The sequence below is a fragment of the Meles meles genome, chromosome 18 (genome assembly GCF_922984935.1).
Source record: "Meles meles chromosome 18, mMelMel3.1 paternal haplotype, whole genome shotgun sequence".
In the NCBI taxonomy this organism is placed as follows: domain Eukaryota; kingdom Metazoa; phylum Chordata; class Mammalia; order Carnivora; family Mustelidae; genus Meles; species Meles meles.
The window spans coordinates 56,007,579-56,027,008 of record NC_060083.1 but is presented as its reverse complement, the minus strand read 5'-3'; the positions used below and the strand labels follow the sequence as shown (position 1 = coordinate 56,027,008).

The 19,430-nt window shown below is 49.7% G+C and overlaps 1 protein-coding gene across 1 annotated transcript; it reads right to left on the bottom strand.

Annotated features, from left to right (window-relative positions):
• Positions 1-9,980: 9,980 nt before the first annotated feature.
• Positions 9,981-14,780, bottom strand: SOX9 (SRY-box transcription factor 9). The gene is given in 4 exon segments (XM_045986555.1): positions 9,981-11,747; positions 11,749-12,154; positions 12,754-13,007; positions 13,988-14,780. Coding segments are annotated over 4 exon segments (1,533 nt in total). The 5' UTR covers positions 14,419-14,780; the 3' UTR covers positions 9,981-11,305.
• Between the last annotated feature and the right edge of the window lie 4,650 nt (positions 14,781-19,430).

The following is a 19,430-nucleotide window of genomic DNA, read 5'->3' as shown; positions in this document are numbered from 1 at the left end:
ATGCTCAGAAATGGGGAGCTCTGCTTCTCCTCCTCTCCCTCTACCCCTCCCCACTTCTTAAAATAAATAAATCTTTTTTTAAAAAAAGATTTTTATTTATTTATTTGTCAGAGAGAGAGAGAGAGAGCAAGAGCGAGCACAGGCAGACAGAGTGGCAGGCAGAGACAGAGAAGCAGGCTCCCTGCCGAGCACGGAGCCCGATGTGGGACTCGATCCCAGGACGCTGGGATCATGACCTGAGCCGAAGGCAGCCGCTTAACCAACTGAGCCACCCAGGCGTCCCAAAATAAATAAATAAATCTTAAAAAAAAAAAAGTCCTAAGTAAAATGGATATCCAAACTCTTCCCATCCAAAGGAAGGAAAGAAACATCTGGGTTCCAAATGAGTAAGGGGGGCGGGTCATCGGATCTGACATCGCGTTAATTTATAATTAGAATCGCAGAAGAAATCGCAGAAGAAGGTGTGAGAGAATGACAGAGGGCATCAAGGAAGACGGGTCACTGGAAATGCAAAGTTTAAAAATCTGACAACAAATGTTGTTATTGATGTAGAGGAACCGGAAGCCTCTTTCATATGGGAACACATAATGACTTCTGCACCTAGAAAAAAACGGTTTGGCAGGTACTTACGAAGTTGAGCATTTACCTGTCCTATGCCCCAGCAGTAACATTTCGAGGTATTTGCCCGAGAGAGATTTCTATCAGCTCTATTTGCAGTCATCTCAAACCAGACAAAATCCAAATGTCCATCAGTAGGAAAATGGATGAACTCATCGTTGTACATTTACACAAGGGAGTGTGATTCAGCAAGAAGAGAGTCAACTGTTGACACATGAAACATTGACGGACTTCAGAGAAATAGAATAGAATCATGATGAGCCTAAGAAACCAGGTATGGGGCGCCTGGGTGGCTCAGTGGGCTGAGCCTCTGCCTTCGGCTCAGGTCATGATCTCAGGGTCCTGGGATGGAGCCCCGCATCGGGCTCTCTGCTCAGCGGGAAGCCTGCTTCCTCCTCTCTCTCTCTCTGCCTCTTTCTCTCTTTCTCTCCTGCCTCTCTGCCTACTTGTGATCTCTCTCTCTCCGTCAAATAAATAAAATCTTTTAAAAAAAGAACCCGAATATAAATAGGTACACATTATATAATTTCATTTATGTCAAGTTCAAGAAGAAGCAGATCTAATGTGTGGAGATAGAGATCTGACTGGTGGTTGTCCATGGGAGTTGGGGGTTGACTGGGATTGATGGTTACATTCTCTAATTTGGTTGAGGTGGTTGTGGCTCAGATGTATACACTTACCAGAGAGTATAGAGGTACACACTTCAGATCTATGCGTCTCACCGTATGTAAGGTTTTCTGTTTTCATTCTGTACCTCAGTAAAATAAGGGAGGGGCAGAGACAGAAAAAGAAGAGGAAATCTGTGAAAGATGGTTTCCAGGGAGTTGTTACCGTGCTCTCCATGCTCACCCTCACTTCCTTGGGGACACACCGTAGCGTTATCCACTCTCTTCAAGTTAGCAAACAGGGCTTTAAAACACAAAGCTTTGAAATGCCTTCTTAAAGCCAAGAATCACAGAGACCCGGTGGCTGACTCACGCGTCTAGGTAAGTCAGGTGGGATGTGAGAATCAGAGAAGCGGTGACTTCTCCTGGCTCAGCGATTTCTCTCCACTCACCCCATGTGGTTCCCTGGGCCGGAGAGCAAGCAGGGGCACTTCGTTGCTCCTCCCTCACAGAGCTGTCTGCAGGGGCGAGACCTCACAGAAAGAGGCTGGAGGTAGGTGTTCTGAGGATGCTGTGGGACAGGAGTTGAAAACCACCCATCTGAGTAAGAAGATATAGGCCTGAATCAAGACAGCCACATAAAGGAAATGTCCCGAAGGTGGCCCAGGGGAAAATGTCAGCTCTGATCAAGTGCCTGCCCCACCAGGGATGCCAGCTTTGACCATCTGCCAGAACCCAACATGGGGCACCATCCCCATAAATGTTTCTTTCCCTTTCTTCCCTTGTTTATCCCATCCCCTGGAGCTCTGTCTGGCAGACGGGGAACAACAGCTAGCCAGTGGGAGGGTGACCCAAGTAAGGTGAACCCAAGTATGGTTCTCCATCCTGAAGCAATCATGAGGTAAGGAAGGAAGAAGATAAAATTTTAAGTCAATTTAGGTATTTCTGTCATGTCAGTGACTGAAATGGGACCTTGAAAAGCGATTACTATTTTGTAACTATATCACTGAAGGACTTTTTACTTTCTGAGAATGTTGGGACAGATCATGCCCTCATTCCCCTCAGCCCCAATCCCACCTCCATGATCATTCAGGGCCAAGGGAAGACCCCAGCTCCTGAATAAAGCCGACAGAGACGGTAAAGGAAAAATTAAAGTTGCATTTTGGTCACGTCCCGCATGTTATGCTTGTTTCGTATTGGAGGTTACACATGTACTCGATGTCCACTGGGCATGCACCTGTGTTTGGCCATGTGTTCAATGGCACCACCTCTCACCAGGTCCCAAAGACAGAAGGTAGAGCTCATGCTTGGCCCTACCTTCTCGGTCTACATCCCACCAGTTCTCAAACCCCACTTCTACCTCGAGTCTCCTCATAGCCATCCCCACTCTCCTCTCTCCCCTTTTACCACCCTGCTTTAACCTTACCTCAGGTTTTCATGTCTCCACAGTGGACTAGACAAGAGACTCCAAAAGGAAACAATACCTGTTTCTGGATTTTGACAGTAAAATCAAAAGTTGGAGCGGGGGAAAGAAAGACCTCTTATTAGCACACAATGGTTCTTGTCATTATCCTGCTTAAAATCTTCCTTAAATTCTCTGTGGTTCTACCCCTGCTTCTCTCTCAACTAATTCTCCGCCATTTTACCTGCCCAGGTCTGACCCTCGTCGCACCCAACCAACCCGTGGTGGCCCCGAAGCATGAACCTGTTTCACGTTCCCTCATTCTTACCTTGTCCCTTCTCTGTGCCCGAAATATCTTCCTGCAGTTGGCGCCCTTCCCCTCCCTCCAGAAGGCTCTCTCTGCCTTGCATCTTCTGTATTTTTATAGCATTCTGTGCACACCTTAAGCTCAACCCTCGACACTATTGTTCGTTTAATTACTTTTCTTCCACCCTTTTTCTCGTGAGCTCCTTATCTTATTAGTTTTGGAGTCCCTAGCTCCTAGCTGAATGTTCATCACATGTTCACTTCATTGATTATTTAATTACAGAAGAATTGATGACTTTTTTTTGCTTCTTAATCCCTAATACTCAATTCCCACCTGAGGATCTGGGGGAATAAAAACAGCTTACTCTACCAACGAATGCATCAATAAGCTGAGCTCCTATTATGCATCAAACACTTTTCTGGGTACCAAAGGTAAGTTGGGAATAAGACAAAGTTCAGGGGCACCCGGCTGGTTCCGTCAGTGGGGCAGGCAACTCCTGATCTCAGGGTTGTGAGTTCAAGCCCCGTGTTGGGTATGGAAATCACTTAAAAATAAAAATATTTTTTTAAAAAGCCCACATACCAAGTTCAAAGTCTTAGTCAAAAGTGATGGACACAAACGGCAAAGATGCTTTCAGAAAGTGATGGTGTTACAAAAGTAGAGAGGATAATGGGAGGTGTCTGGAGTGACAGCTCTGTGGACCATTCGATCTAGGGTAGCCAGGTCCCATGGAGAAGATGACATTTGAGCTGAGATCTGAAAGATGGAAAGGGAAAAATGGGAGAGACGAAAGGGTGCTTCAAGCCAAGGAATTAGCAGGTGCAAAGGCCATTAAGTGGCAAAGAGCTTGACAGATTTGAGAACGGAGGGCTGAGGGGTGGCGTCACAGGGAATAAGGAGAGTAATGGCAAGAGACCAGGTCACAGAAACAGGCAAGGGCTAGACTAGAGTGCGTAGGGAGAGGGTGAGTAAAGGGTCAGCTGGTGAATATTTTAGGCTTTGCAGATCCTGATCTCTATTCCAATGGCTCAATAGTGCTGTCATAACAAGAAAGCAGCATACATGATCTATAAGCTAATGGATGTGACTGTGTTCCAATAAAGCTTTATTGGCAACAATAAGTGAGGGCTGGAGTTGGTCTGTGGGCTATAGCTGCAACCCCCTGAGGGATCCTCTGGTAGAGATTTTTGGATTGTATTCTAAGTGAATAGGAAGCCGTTGAAAGGTATTGAGCAGGAGGTGGGGTCTTTGGTCAGATTTTTCCCTAAAGAGATTCCCTATAAAATGATTTACAACACAAGAGTTTAATCTTTTTTTCCCATTATAAACTCTATTTCAAATTTTCTTTTGAAAACTGAAGATTCAGTAAGTGGGAGCAGGTAGTGGTTTGGGGGGGGAGTCAATGGTAGTTGTCTGGGGCCATTTATTAGTTACAGGACCTTAGGTTAATTGTTTAATCTCTCTGACCCTCAGTTTCTTCCTTAATGAAAATGTAATAATAACGCCTGTCTCTACGGGTTATTAAATGGATTAAATGAGATCATATATATACAACATCTGTCACAGTGCCTGGAAAAGTGAGGGCCCGATGATGTAAATCCCTTTTCCTCTCTTTCCTTCCACGGAGCCTGTATATATCACAGTCCAAATGTAAAGCTTGGTCATTAAGTTCAAAACTCAATTGTATAATTACGGGGTGGGGAGAAATATCTCACCATAACATAACTGGGTGCTGTGGCTACCATAACAATGAATATGGTTTTAATTTAAATTAATAAAAACACAAATTGATTACAAAAATATCTGATTACAAAAAGGATGAACCAACTCATCTTCCATACTAGTCACACCCTATTTGGGGTCTTGGAATTAATCTGGGAAATGTTAGCAAGTGAAATACATTCACAGAAGAAAGACAAGGTAGGGAAGAGTTTGGGGACCAGGTCTTGTGTAAAATGTACTGGAAATGTTTAGCATGCGGGAAACAAACAAACAAACAAAAAACCTTGAAAACTGTATAACTAGTTGAAGGGCTATGTTTGAAAGAAAGACAAGTCTCCCACCATGTTGGTGTAGAGCCGGGTCCCTTTGGACTGCTGGTAGAGACTGCAGAGATAAGACTTTTGCACAGTTAAAGCTCTCCTGGACAGGCACCTGTGTAGCTCCGTTGATTGGGCTGCTGACTCTTCATTTTGGCTCAGGTCATGATCTCAGGGTCATGGGATCAAGGCTTGCATCAGGTTCTGTGCTCAGTGGGGAGTCTGCTTGAGATTCTCCCTTTCCCTCTGCCCCTTCCCCCATGCTCTCTCTCTCTTAAAGAAAGGAAGGAAGAAAGGAAGAAAGAAAGAAAGATAGGTAGGTAGATCTCTAGGACAGGGAAAGTGAGTTCTCAATCAATGTAAGCATTCTAGAAGAGATTGAAGAGAGTTCAATGGCTGAGATATTGCATAAAGAATTTTTGCAATGAGAACACAACCAGACTAAAACACCTCCCGTTTCTGATTCCGTAAACCTGTGGGGTACATTGAGCAACTCTCTAGAGATCAAGAGATCCTCTTATATTTCAGGGACTGGGTCATTCCCCTGAGACATCTGGAAAATAAGAGAATTAATTGTGTGATACATGAATGTGTGGTTTGTCAAGAGGTAGAGAGACTAAGAGTATTATTGTAGGGGGCCAGGAAGGAACGACTAAGGTAAAAATGGGTGGGGTCACTTTTATGTAAATTGGGTCAGAGAATTCACATCACTGAAAAATGGGTGGAGATTAGGAGAGAAAGAGGTTGGAAAGTTTTCACCAAGTTCATTCCCAGCTCCATCAACTACCCAATCCGTCTTCATCCAAGAGTAGACCACCATCATCTTTTGCCTGGATGGTGAGCTTCCCAACTGGCCCTAATCAGTTGCATTTTTTCCATCACATGTGAACAAGAAAATACCCAAGTACGATTGGTTTCTACATGCCTTCCTTTACTACTGTAAATTATAAGCCCCCTGAGGGCAAAGACCACATCTGTCCTTGTCCACTGCTGAGTCCTGCCCCACAGGAGATGTATTGCAAAGGTTTGTGGGGACAATGAGGAATAGAAATCATCCTCAAGTGACATATGGTGACATGATATCATGGTAATTGGATTAAATTCAGTATAAAATCTTGGAATTTCAAGGGATGTGTCTAGCAGCAGCTTCGAAGTAATGTACATATTGCCTTGAATTTTGCCTGGTTATTTGGAATAAATCCGAATCTGACATTGCCGGCCCCATGTCGTATTTGGTCTGAAATAATTCTTCAGGTATACAGAGTCAAAGAGGTCTGGTCTGTGAATGACAGCAAAGGGATAACCCAGCAAACCTTTGTCGGCTCCAAGATCCACGGGACAAGCTAAGAAAATGCAAGGAAGAGGTGATGTCAGATAGGAAAAAAATAGAAATGAGTCAGAAGTGCGAAGTGAAGGAATGAGGAAAGACAGGTAATTAGCAGTCTTCCGTGCTTTACTTCATTTAACCTCTATGATGCCCGTGAAATAATCTCATTTGAGACATGAAAATCATTCACGTCTCAGAAGGCTAAGATAACGGTTTAAGGTCTCATGCTAGAGTGTCATGGCTGGGATTCCCAGCGATGTGTCCTCTGACACTGCCACTCAGTCCACGTTGCCGTCCCATAAGCAGACCATGTGCCAGGCACGGGTGGGAATAGAAATAAAATGATCTACCTTGTATCCACTGATGTCATGGTTTGCCATCCAACAGCTCTGGTCTTGGGCAGACCCAGGTTTTGTGGGGCCAGGATCTTGTATAGTTCTGTGGCAGGGGGCACCCTTTTGAAAAAAAAAAAAAAAGGGACATACATTTTTATTTTTAAAGATTTTATTTATTTATTTGAGAGAGAGAAAGAGTACAAGAGGGGTAGGGAGAAGGAGGAGGGAGAAGCAGGCTCCCCATTGAGCAGGGAGCTTGATGCAGGACTCGATCTCAGGACTCTGGGATCATGATCTGAGCCAAAGGCAGATGCTTAAACCAACTGAGCCACCCAGGCGCCCAATATATGTGTTTTTAAAATATTAGATTTAAGTACAGGGCCTTCCAAGGAGTCTGTGCAAGTGACCAGGCCTGAGGCTCCCGCTTTATTGAGCATCCGTGGTGAATCTCTCTCTGCTATAATGCTAGTTCATCAATTAAGTTAATTTGCAAAGTGTCTCAGCAGGGCCTCAGCAAAGTTCAGTGCAGAAGTAAGGGAAAAGAAAAGGTAGGCTGGAGTTCAGGGCGGAAATTCAAACACACAGCTCAAGATAACCCCTAAGCACCATTTCCATAATAACCCGAAGGACTGATTCTAAGTGAGGTTTTTATTCCCTTATGTTTATTCCCCTCCCTTTTAAAAAAATCCTTCTTGTTGAGATAGTTTTTTTTTTTTTAAACAGGTTTTATTTTGAATGTAAATAAACAGAATAACTGTGGATCTAATTATGAGCTTTTTCGTTTCTGGAGGACTCTTTCCTAGGTTTTGAATAAACGTCTTGTTGTCAGGGTGATAAGCTCTGCGTTTCTAGATTTAGAATAAAAATTCCTCTAAAAAATTTTGTAATCTGGTGGTGCTGGGCTTTGCCTCGATCTGGAGCACGCGGGTGGGTGGGACTCAGAGGAATTCTCTGGGCTCCATTGTTCCTTGTGTTTTCCCGTGTATCAGGACCAGCCTGCGGACGCTCCGTTTACTGTTTACCTCTTATGACCGTGCAGTAGGAGTCCTTTGTGGACCAGAATATTTGGACGCAGTCAGTTGCCAGACTGCTTCTTGCTAAAAACCTCTCTAATAGCAAGCCTGTTACAAGAGGAGAGATTATAAATGTTCGTAACAAAAGGGGAAACCAAGGCATAGGAAAGTAAGCCACTTGCCCTCCCCAATTAAACCCGAATGGAGCCTTGTGGCTCTTGAAGTTCTGTGGAAGGTCACATAAGGAGGAAAAAAGCACATTTCTAGGAGAAGAGAAAACAATCTTGTAAACATTTTGGATTTGGTAGGGGAAGTGGCGCTCAGGACCGGGTGGTACGCGTTGGGTTTACCAGATAAGGGGATTTGGGCGAACTAGCGTGGATAAAAATTGGTGAACACCACAGATGCTTTAAAAAGGACTTTGAGAGGGTTGGCAGGGGGAAAAACAATAAGAGATTTTATAAGAATGGAGGCTAGACTCTGAGCCTAAGCCAACGGGCACTGTGGCACAAGCCAGCAACAGAACGTGACATCTGGGGGTGGGGGTTGGCAGGGGGAGATGTGCGCAGCGCCCCGCAGATCCCGGGCCCTCAGTCGCTGTTGAAGGAATTTGCAAAGGAGGCCGAGCGCTAATGTTGTCTCGATTTGATAACTACCATTTTCCTGGTTGCCATGATCCTGGTGTGGGACCCAAGCCAGGAATCCAGAAAAGCCAAAACAGACAATGTGGCGTAATACTGGAGAGTCTGGATACCGGTGAGGACTGTCAGAGACCGGGGCCCCGAAGTCAAACCAGCCTGAGGTGACAAGAGACTTGCCTTCTTTAGAGACACTTCCCCAATCAGCCAGGGTGTCTGTGGGGGTTGGGGGGGTGGCTCTGTGTGGGGGTGGGAGGGAAGGAGTGATTTCATCTGTTTAATGAAAAATGACCTGGACGTTTCTCTGATCCTGGAAACTCCCATCTCACCCAGGCCAAGAAAAACAGGATTAGGTCTTATTACTTCAACCACGGCTTTGCAACTTCTCAGAATGAGTTAACTGGGAGGGAACAGCAAAATAAGGTAATCTCCTTCCATTGTCCCTGCAGATAGGCTGGAGAGGCTCTGAATCACATATAATGGGTTAATAGAACAGGCTTCCCTCTGGTCCTCTTTGAAAACTTCTCTTTTGGCTTTTTCTGCCTTCTAAATGGACACCCCTTGTTGGTATGTGATCATGAAAATACAGAAAGTTTGCGCGATTGAATTGAGACAGGCAAGTGACCCCTCTGGCATTCTGTCTACTGACAAGCTACTGATTTCAGGTCTAATATTCCGCTCTGAGTTCCAAAGGGAAATAGCTTTTGCCCCGAAGCATGAGGCTGTTAATATCACAACAAACATTTTGCCCAAGAGAGGAACCACTGACAGGGATTGGTCTAGGTGAACTAACAGGGTGATGCTTTCCAAGACTTTTCCGTGTAGAATTTTGGGGACGCAGTCTTTTCGCCACTGCCAGTTTTGGGATAGTCAGAAGTGCGACATCAACAATGAGACCATCACAGTGATCAGTGAGTAACAATCTCTTTTGTGCCTCAGTTCTTCCAGTCATCCTTTGAAGGGGAGAACGGGGTGAATAAGTCAGTCCACAGGGCTGTTTTCTTTTTAATGCAATGTATATTTATTGTAAACAATAATATACAAAAAAAAAAGAAAAAAGGAAAAGATGAGTTTCACAGAGGGAACAAAAGGTTTGGGGGAGGGAAACAAACAAAACACAAACACAAACCAAACCTTACCTAAGGACAAAATATGATTTAAATGCCAGGTTTCTTAAGTTACAGAAATATTTTTTTTTAAAGATCTGCTTTTATACAGAAATTGAAAGATGCCATATTATAAGAGTGCTTTAAGATTTTATTCTACTGATTTCTAAAACTGTTAATATATCTTTTTTTAAATAAAAAAAAAAGTTTGCTGTCTTTTTTAAAAAGCAATCCTCGAACTCTCCAGCCACAGAAGGAATTAAGAATTCAGGTCTCTCCTTGGGCTTATCCCCTCCGCCTTTCCTCGTTGTCTCCAAGAGAACATGCAGGGGACTATCCATGACACATGCCAGCCTTGTTTTGTGTCCACACACACACACACACACACACACACACACACACACATTTAGGCAGCCCAAAGATCTGTGGCAGAAAAACACTGAAAAGGACTCAGTGATACACTACATTTGCAACCTCTCATTTATACAAAAAGAGAAACAAGTTTCCAGTTTGTTTTCAACAAAACAACAAAGAAAAAAAAAAGGACAGACAAAAAAGGCATGTATATTATACAAATCTAGGACAAGAAATCCAAAGAAACTTGCTTTTAATAATAATAAAAAAGATTAAAGAGATAAATAAAAAAAAACTGGTTACAGTTAAGAACATAATTTAACAGATGACCATACCCTTTGAGGAAGGCTCCAACAACCTATTTTAAAGAAGGTAAAATTTCAAAAAACTTTTTAAAAAGAGAAAGATTTTTTTTTTTTAAACGAAAACCTCTCCTTACAAAATAAATAGATTTAGCACGTGGAATGTCTTGAAGGTTCACTGCTGGTGTTGGGAGAGGCACAGGTGGCAGCAGAAGGGAGAAGGTTCTAGCATCTGTGTCCCACATGGGGCTCGAGCAGGCAACCAGGGGGCAGTGTGCTGGGGCACTTCACTGGCTGCGGAAACATTCCCAGAACAGATTTCATCTCCTTTGCTTGGTTTTCACTTAAGATTGCAACAAACAAGCAAATGCGGAAGGAAATGCACTAACCGAGAGTACAAGTATTTTCCAGCAGCACGGTTTTAAGGCTCAAGGTATTTTCTCTTGTTTAAAAAATATATATATGATAAAGCTTACCAAATGCTTCTCTAGACTATGGTTTACTTCCCTATTTGCAAAATAAGGCCTTTATTTTTCTTTCTAAGGCAGCTCCTCCTTGAATCAGAAAGCCTGAGGAATTAAGCAAAGCTAACCCCCCAAACTGATCACATAACACAAATTCGTGTTTTTTTTTATGTTAATACAACAACACACACACTTTTTTTTTGTTTTTTTGTTTTTTGCTTTTTTTTTTGTAAGAGAAAGCTCATCTGTACAAAAATATTCTGGTTGCAGGAAAAGCTAGCGCACACTGTTCAACTAAGTAGTTTAGCTGTTGGAAAAATAAGAGCATTTAATTTCTTTATCTAAAAATATGTATAAATCCCCTCAAAATGGTAATGAATCATACACAGTACATACTAAAAATATTTAAAATAGAGAATATTCCTCACAGAGGACTTTTTTCTTTAATTACTGCTAAAAAATAATTACAAAGTCCCAACAGGCAGAGAGATTGAGCAGACTGGTGACACGACGATTGTCCATCATCCTGCATGCTTGCCTCAAAGACCGATTTCAAGTTCGGGTCCTCCTGGATTCCGCCGGTCCATCTGGCCACGAGGGTGGCCTGGCCACTTGCTTTGCAACAAGGTGGGAATGCGTCCAGAGAGCTGATGTTTCCGTCTGGGAATCTGGGTACGAGTTGCCTTTAGCTTAAATGTCTTTAAGGAATAGGGGAAAAAAATGTCCCAAGGAAGTTCTGGCGGGTTCTTGCTTGCTTCGGTGCTCTTCCTAAAGGATCATCACACGCGGGCCTCCTCAAGGTCTGGTGAGCTGTGTGTAGACGGGCTGTTCCCAGTGCTGGGGGCTGTGGGTCTGCGGGATGGAGGGGACCCCGGAGGTGTCGGCGATGGGGGTGTACATGGGCCGCTGCGCGGGGTTCATGTAGGTGAAGGTCGAGTAGAGGCCGGAGCCCTGGCCCGCCGCGTGGCTGTAGTAGGAGCCGGAGTTCTGGTGGTCTGTGTAGTCGTACTGCGAGCGGGTGATGGGCGGGTACGAGGGGCTGTAGTGCGGGAGGTTGAAGGGGCTGTAGGCGATCTGCTGCGGCGAGTGCTGCTGCTGCTCGCTGTAGTGGCTGGGACTCAGCTGCTCCGTCTTGATGTGCGTTCGCTGCGACTGGCCTGGCTCGCTGCTCAGCGGGGTCAGCGTGTGCGCCGGCTGCGGCGGCGGGGGCGCCGGCTGCGGGGGCGGGGGGTGCCGGCTGTGGGGGCGCCGGCGGGGCCTGCGGGGCCTGCGGGGGCTGCTGCGGCGGGGGCGGCGGCGGCGGCGGCGCCTGCTGCTTGGACATCCACACGTGGCCCGCGCCCGCCGGGGTCGCCGCGGTGCTGCTGATGCCGTAGCTGCCCGTGTAGGTGACCTGGCCGTGCGTGGCCGGCACCCCCGGGTGGCCGTTGGGCGGCAGGTACTGGTCGAACTCGTTGACGTCGAAGGTCTCGATGTTGGAGATGACGTCGCTGCTCAGCTCTCCGATGTCCACGTCGCGGAAGTCGATGGGGGGCTGTCGGCCCCCCTCTGGCAGGGGGCGCCCCTCGCGCTTCAGGTCAGCCTTGCCCGGCTGCACGTCGGTTTTGGGGGTGGTAGGCGGCGTCGGCGGGCCCTGGGATTGCCCTGCGGGCGATCAAAGAGAGGAAGCCCAGAAGAGTCAACTAGGGCTGTGCAAGGGCCCTAATCTTAGGAACCCTCCTGGGATCCTCCCTCGGAGCTAAAGTGTCAGAAGGACCCGCAACCGCGCGGGAGGCGCGCTGCACCCGAGATAAGCCGCCAAATGATTAACCCGCCAGTACACATTCGGCGATCTCTTTTTATGGGGGGCAGGGAGGGTCTGAGGCCCGGAGGGTCGGGAGGACGGGAATGCTATTTGTGGAAGAACCCGGTGTGTGCTTTTGGGGTGGTGGAACGAGAGAAGGAGGAAGAAGTCCTGTAGAGCTGTAAAGGCATTTTACCTCGCAATAAAAATTAATCTGTTAGGATGTAGAGATTGAGGGGTGTGTGTGTGTGTGTGTGTGTGTGTGTGTGTGTGTGTGTAGGGACTTCCCGGGGGGCCCTGCGCTGAAAGGGGAGGAGGATTAGGCGCTAGGGGTAGTTTTTCCCTCCCCGGGGAGCGCAAAGTCCCTAAGCAGAGCCTACTCGGTGGAGACCTGGGGCTGTGCAGTGGGGCCCAGGGGAGGCCCAGCCTGGCTGGGGCTGTTGGGGGGGGGGGGACTCACCGGAGTGCTCCCCGGGGGAGTGCACCTCGCTCATGCCAGAGGAGGAGTGAGGCGAGTCGGCCTGCAGCGCCTTGAAGATGGCGTTGGGGGAGATGTGCGTCTGCTCCGTGGCCTCCTCGGCCTCCGCCTGGCCGTTCTTCACCGACTTCCTCCGCCGCGGCTGGTACTTGTAATCCGGGTGGTCCTTCTTGTGCTGCACGCGCAGCCGCTCCGCCTCCTCCACGAAGGGCCGCTTCTCGCTCTCGTTCAGCAGTCTGGGGGCGGGGGCGGGGGCGCAGGGAGAAACAGAGGGGGTTCTGTGAGACTCGCCGAGCTGTCAGGTCGGCGGGAGGGGGAGGTGACCCCGACCGCCAGCTTCTGCGCACACAACCCCTTCCTCCCTCCTCCCTGCTTTCCAGCCCCTGCGGCAGCTCCTAACTTTTAAGTTAAAAAAGAAGGAAAGAAAGAAAGAAAGAAGAAAGAAAAAGCAAGAAAAGAAAAGAAGAGAAGAAAAGGAGAAGGGGAAAAAAAAGGAAAAATAAATCTCGGTTCTTTCAGTCGAACCTGAGCCGTCACTCCCCGCCCCGCCCTCGCTCCTTCTATTTTGGAAACCCTGGAGATGAAAATAGCTCTCCGCTGCTCGGGATCGAAGTGCTGCTGCTACTGTAGTTAAAACGCCCCCCGCCCCCAACATCCTTAAAAGCTTTCCAAAAATCACTTAATCGTCAAGGAGCTCCTCCTGCCCCCCCCCCCTCCGTCCACCTATTTCCAGCAGTAGTGCCCCCCCATTCCTGCTTGGAGTCTCCTCTGGCCTTGAAGTCTCCCCCATCCCATCTCCTTGGTTTGTAGGGCTACACGAGAGAGCGCAGTTGGAGCGAAAGAGGGGCGAACTTCACTTCTCACCCAACCCCCAACTTGGGATCGAACTTCACAGCGACGGGAGATAGGGCTGGCAGCCCCCTCCCACCGTGTCTCCCACAGTCTTCTCCCACCCTCTGGCTCTCTCTGTCCCCTGCCCCTCCCCCGCCCCCGCCCCCCTCCCTTTCCCCCCAGAGAGCAATCCAAGAACTTTGTCAAACTCTGAGCCAAGTTACACTTCGCTCCCCCCTCAACTCGCCCCCCACCCCCGCACCCCGCCGCCGCAACCCGCGGGCTCCGGGACGGGCAACTCCCTCCTGCTGGGAGGCGGGGCGCAAGAGGGTCCCGGCCAGCGCCCCCCGCCACCGCGGAGCCCACCCTGCCGCGCCGGCCCTACCTCCAGAGCTTGCCCAGCGTCTTGCTGAGCTCGGCGTTGTGCAGGTGCGGGTACTGGTCTGCGAGCTTCCTGCGCGCCGCCTGCGCCCACACCATGAAGGCGTTCATGGGCCGCTTGACGTGCGGCTTGTTCTTGCTCGAGCCGTTGACGCGCACCGGCATGGGCACCAGCGTCCAGTCGTAGCCCTTGAGCACCTGGCTGACCGCCTCGCGGATGCACACGGGGAACTTGTCCTCCTCGCTCTCCTTCTTCAGGTCCGGCTCGCCCTTAGGGAACGTGTTCTCCTGGGGCCGCGTGTTCTCGGTGTCCGAGCCGGAACCCGAAGGGCAGGGCGAGCCCGCCGAGTCCTCGGACATGGTGGGGCTGGGGGCGCCGGACAGGCCCTTCTCCTGCTCGTCGGTCATCTTCATGAAGGGGTCCAGGAGATTCATACGCGGGCCCGGGGCAGGGGGCGGGTGGCCGGGAAAGGCGAGAAGCCGCGGCGGCTCGGGGACTCGAGGCGCGGACTCCTCTCCCCTCGGCTGCCCGGACGCGGAGCGAGCGGCTCCCGGGGAGCCTGGCGCGTCACCCGGCTGCGGCAGCGAACACTTGGAAAGGCGCGCGGTGGCCAGCCCGCAGCTGCCCGCTCCAAGTGGGGTAAGGCGAATTGGAGAGGAGAAGGAGGAGGGGAAGAAAAAGAGCAAAAGCGAGGCGCTTGCACCCCTTCTCTTCTCCTCCTGCAAAGAAAAGTTCCTGGAGTGAAACTGGCAAGTCGCGGCGCCACTGAAGTTTCCAGTGAGTTTCAAGCTCCGCTCTCAGCTCCTCGACTCCCAGCCCTGGGGCTCTTTAATAACTACTGCTCCTCACCTTAGAGACGGCCAGCCAATCACTGCGCGGCATTTCAGGGGTTGGCAGGCAGCTGATTGGCCTGGATTTTTCGGGGAGGAGGATTGTGGCACTGGGCTTGGGTGACGAGAGGGGAGGGGAGGAGCGGGGAGGGCAGCGCTGCCTCTGGTCTGGCGGGGGGGGGGGGGGGCGGGTGTGCAGCGGGGAAGGCGGGGGACCTGGGACGTCCAAGTGTGTAAGTTTGCCGTACTCTCGTAATGTCAGAAGTTTGGTGCCGTCTCCGCACGAATTTTGCGTGCGTGTGTGTGTTTGTGTGTGTGCGTGCGCGCGCGCGCGTGTGTCTAGACTAGGATCTCCCCCCAAGCGTTTCTTTTCACTGCTTTCTGCGCGGTCCCGGAGACTTAGCTGGAGTTTGGAGCGTTCGAAAAGCAGTCGCTTTTTACCGCGTAGCCCAGTTTATGCTCCCGGAGCCTGCCTCCTCCGAAAGTGCTTAGAAATGGTCTTTTGAAGCAAAGGTTTTGGTGACTCAACGTCCGCAGTTCCTCTGTAATAATCCATATAAATAGATTAACATGCTCCGGTTCGCCGGGGCTGGTGCGGCTGGTCGGGATTCTGCCGCGCTCTTGCAAGGGGAATCAATGAAGACCAAAGATAAGTCCCCGCGGAGGCTGGCGGCGGCGACGCAGTAGCCCCGCGCTTGCGGGAGCCGCCCCGCGCCACAGCGAACTTGAACTCTGACAAGTCCTTCTCCAGCCCCCGAGCCCCCAGCCCGCGGCCCTGCTCAGTGACAGGCAATTGCTTTGACGTTCTGCTTTTCACCTCCTGGCCAAATCCAAACGTCAGGAGGGTTGCCACTGGAAAGGGCTTGCAAACTGCTCTGGCTTGGAGAGATCGAACTTTGCGAATGTGGCCGTCCAGGGCCCGGAATCTGAGGCCGGTCACTTGGTTTGTAAAAGGCCAGACACATGGGCACCACCGCAGACAAAACACTCCACTTTGGCGGAGTCCTGCAGCTCGCCTGTTTCGCCCTCCTTTACAAAACACCTGGAGGGGTGACGCTCGCGTCTCCCGACTGCAGTTGGGTCCTTCTCCGACTGGCAGACAGCTAGGAGCTCCAGGGGAGGGATTGATGTATCTCAAGTGTGATTTGAGCGCAACCTTTGTGTTTGCACCAACTGCTTTTAGTGCCTGGTTAGGTATCAGTTCTGGAAGAGAAGAAAAATCCTAGGCTTCTGCGGGTTACCTGTCTGCAGAATCACAAATAAAAGCACGACTGTGGAAATCTCCTAATTTTAAACTTCCCCCTTTCTGGCTCTCCCCGATGTCCGTTTCGAATTAAATTATTGTTGTGATGAATCGGCCCGCATCATAGCAAAGACTTGTTCATTTCTAATTTGCACATTGCGGACACTATTGCAAGATTTAAAAGAATGTTTTCCTGGAAAAATTTTTTTTTTCTAAATCTCGTTTTCTCTTATTTTCTTCCAAAGAAGTCGACTTTTCTTTTAGGAAACGGAGCTCTTCAGAAGGTAGTTAAGTTGCAACTACAGTTAAATACTATTTACTCTTTAAACGGGTGTAACTCACTCACATGGATGTCTATAGTACCTTATAGGTTGTTTACAAGCTTTCGAGACCTGCGCTACGTACTCATGGCTCCGGCAATGCGCTGGGAAAGTACAAGAACAACTTCATCCTTTCTTGGGAGAAAAGAGTCCCGCGTAGTATCAACTGATTTTTGTATCGTGGGGAGGGGACATTTGTGAGTATAACTGTGTGATTCGTAGGCACCTGACCCAGGAGCACACTCAGAAACTAGAACTTCGGGCAGAAATTTTAACCAAGACGAATGTGTTCAGTTGCATTTTATTGTAATTCTCGTGTTTACGGACTTAAAGGCACTGAAGACCGTGACTTTAAGATACTTTCGAATATTTCTCTAAATATTTGTCAAGATAAATACATACACATAAATATATACTTAATGCAATTACGTTAGAGGGGATACGTAATCTATAGAATTTTAAATCATGAATTTACAGCGTTTTGAACATTTTCTGTTCGTTTGATGCAAATACTTGGTATTCTTGTATCTTCTCGAACACTGATAAACAATCAGTTGACTTTTTAAATGGCGCAATTTTCAGCTGCATCCAGAGGGGGCGCCAAAAGCCCAGAAACTGTTTCACTCGCAGCAACCGCAGGAAAACTTGGAGGATGGTGGGGGATGGTGGTGGTGTGCTCCACTCCATCAGGACAGCTTTGCCGCTGAGATTTATCTCTGTAGAAATTCCTACTCGATATTTCCTCCCGTTTGGATTCACCTCTGGGCAGCCCAGTTAGAGGAACTGGGAGGCGTGTGTCTTACACGGGACCTGGCAAGAAAAAAGCGCTCAAGGTGCCTGACGTTTCTAGTCTGCACGGGTCCGGGAGGCCGGATCCTGGAAAAGGACCCCTGCCTCCCAGAGAGCAGACATGGCCCTCTGCTCGTGCCAGGACCAGGCCAAGTCTGACTCGTGGACACTGTTGATTCGTCTCTTTATCTCTGCAGGGGTCCTGGTGCCAACTCCCTCACCCCCACTCAGGGGTTCGGTTCGGTTCGGTTCGGTGTGAGCTTTTCGGGTCACCCCTGACCTCTCTTCCCTGCCCCAGGAAGACGCTCGCGGCCCACCTCCCGAGGACCCGTGTCAGAGAGAGCCAGAGGGAAAGGAACCCATTCTCGGTGTTCAGGTTCCTCCAGATCGGGAAACTGAGGCTGTTAACTCTGTACCAGCCAGAGCATTCTGCCAAGAGCCCAACGCGTTAGGCTCCTGGTGGGGGATACGGAAGGGAATGGGAGCAGGTCAAGAAAAAGGGCACTTCCCCAGTCTGCGACGTGCCTTCCGGTCCCCGCTCTAAGCAAGCGCCGGGAGGTCTGCCTTGGGGAGCGGAGACTTGGAGGTGCGAGCAGATCCCAAGGCGGACCTCGCGAAACCCAGGTCCGGGATCACCGCCTCCCTCCTCACCCCTCCCTGCCTTCAGCGACTAGGGCCGGCGCCGGGTTCAATTTCCCTTGTTTGGGCCGCCAAGCTCCCTCCGCGTCTACGCGGGCGCGGAGTCCAGAGCCCAGCGATGTTGGCTTACAGCGAGTTTCGTGGGCTCTGTGGGGCGGTGTGAACACATCGTACAGGAAGGGTTTTCCATCTCCGGATAGCGGTGGACGGCTTGGGCGAATGGAGTCCCCTTCACCTGGGGGGAACTGGGGACCATAATTCCCTCTCCAAAATTTCTTAGCAAAAGTGGGGAGAGTGTCTAAATCCGTGTTCAGCAGGGGTACATGTCCCAGAAAAATTCGGTTGGGTTGAGCAGCAGAGTCTCCTGCAGATCTCATCCCCGGGCAAAGCCCTCTGTAGAGGTGCTCAGGGGACTCGGATTCTCTTCTGTCAATTCCCTGGAGCTCGGTTCCCTTGCAAGACCCCAATCCCTGGGGGACCCTGTGGTACCCGAGTTCTCCACTCCCAGGGGCTCCTCGGTAATTAGTACTTTTCCCCCGCGGGGAGCGCATTTGCCGGTCGCTCTCCAGGCCGGACACCGGTTCTCTGGGGAGAGGAGGCGGTAAGCCCTGTCTCAGGACGGGGCATGGGACCGGACGGCAATAGCACAAGGAAAGGGCCAGGTAGCTTCGCAGGTGCGCAGTAAAGATCTGCGGACCGCCAAGTAAATGCGACCTTTGGACATTTTGCCCCAGTGGGCGTGGGACCCATCGCAGGCCTCCAGGGCTCCCAGCAACAGGTCCGTAAACACACGCGACTGTATAGTTCTCCATGTGTATCTCTCCCCAAACCCGCGCCCTACTTTGGGAGATTACCGGACTTGGGTCGCCTAGGACCGTAGAGTCCCAGCGCCCCCTGAAACTGTAGGCCAAAAAGGGCTTTCTTTTCTTCCCTTTTCTGTTTTCTAACAGAAAGAGGAATGAGGCAGAAGAGAGGTGCTGGGTGAGGGAGGCGTGAACCTGCAAAGTGCTCCAGGGTGACCTGGCCGGGTTGTGGGGCCCAGCGAGGCGGTGTGGACGGGAGCCAAGCAGGAGGCCCGAGTTGCTGGCTCAACCTGGACTGACTAGCAGAGGGGATGGGGGAGGGATGGGAGTAGGAAGCCCCAGTTCCAAAGGGGCTGTGCTTCCAAAGGGAGTGTGTGTGTGTGTGTGTGTGTGTGTCCCCCCCCTTCCTTTTCTGAAAATATCAGTCTTTTAGGCAGGGTACAGGGCACCACATGTCGTCTGGATTCCCTCAAAGCATCCTTAGAGCAGCCTGGAAATTTCCTTAGGCCAAGTTTTACTTTTTCCCTCTGCGATTTTCCTCTTTTTAAAAAATCTTTCAGGCATTTTCATTTGAAGGTGCTTTTTGCCTTGCTGATCTAAAAACATAAATAAAGTGCTCAGTGCAGTCCAGGGGCCAGGGGGCTCCCTTCAGCACCAAGAGCTTCCTCCGCAGTTCTGCCGGGTCACACCTGTGCCTCCTCCTTCCCTCCTGTCCCCTTTGGGCCTGTGCAGCCCCAGGGAGGACTTCAGCAAAAGAGCAGAGATTCTCGGGATAGTTTTGTGTGGGTCTCCCAGGGTAGACTGGCTTATGGCGGGGACTTC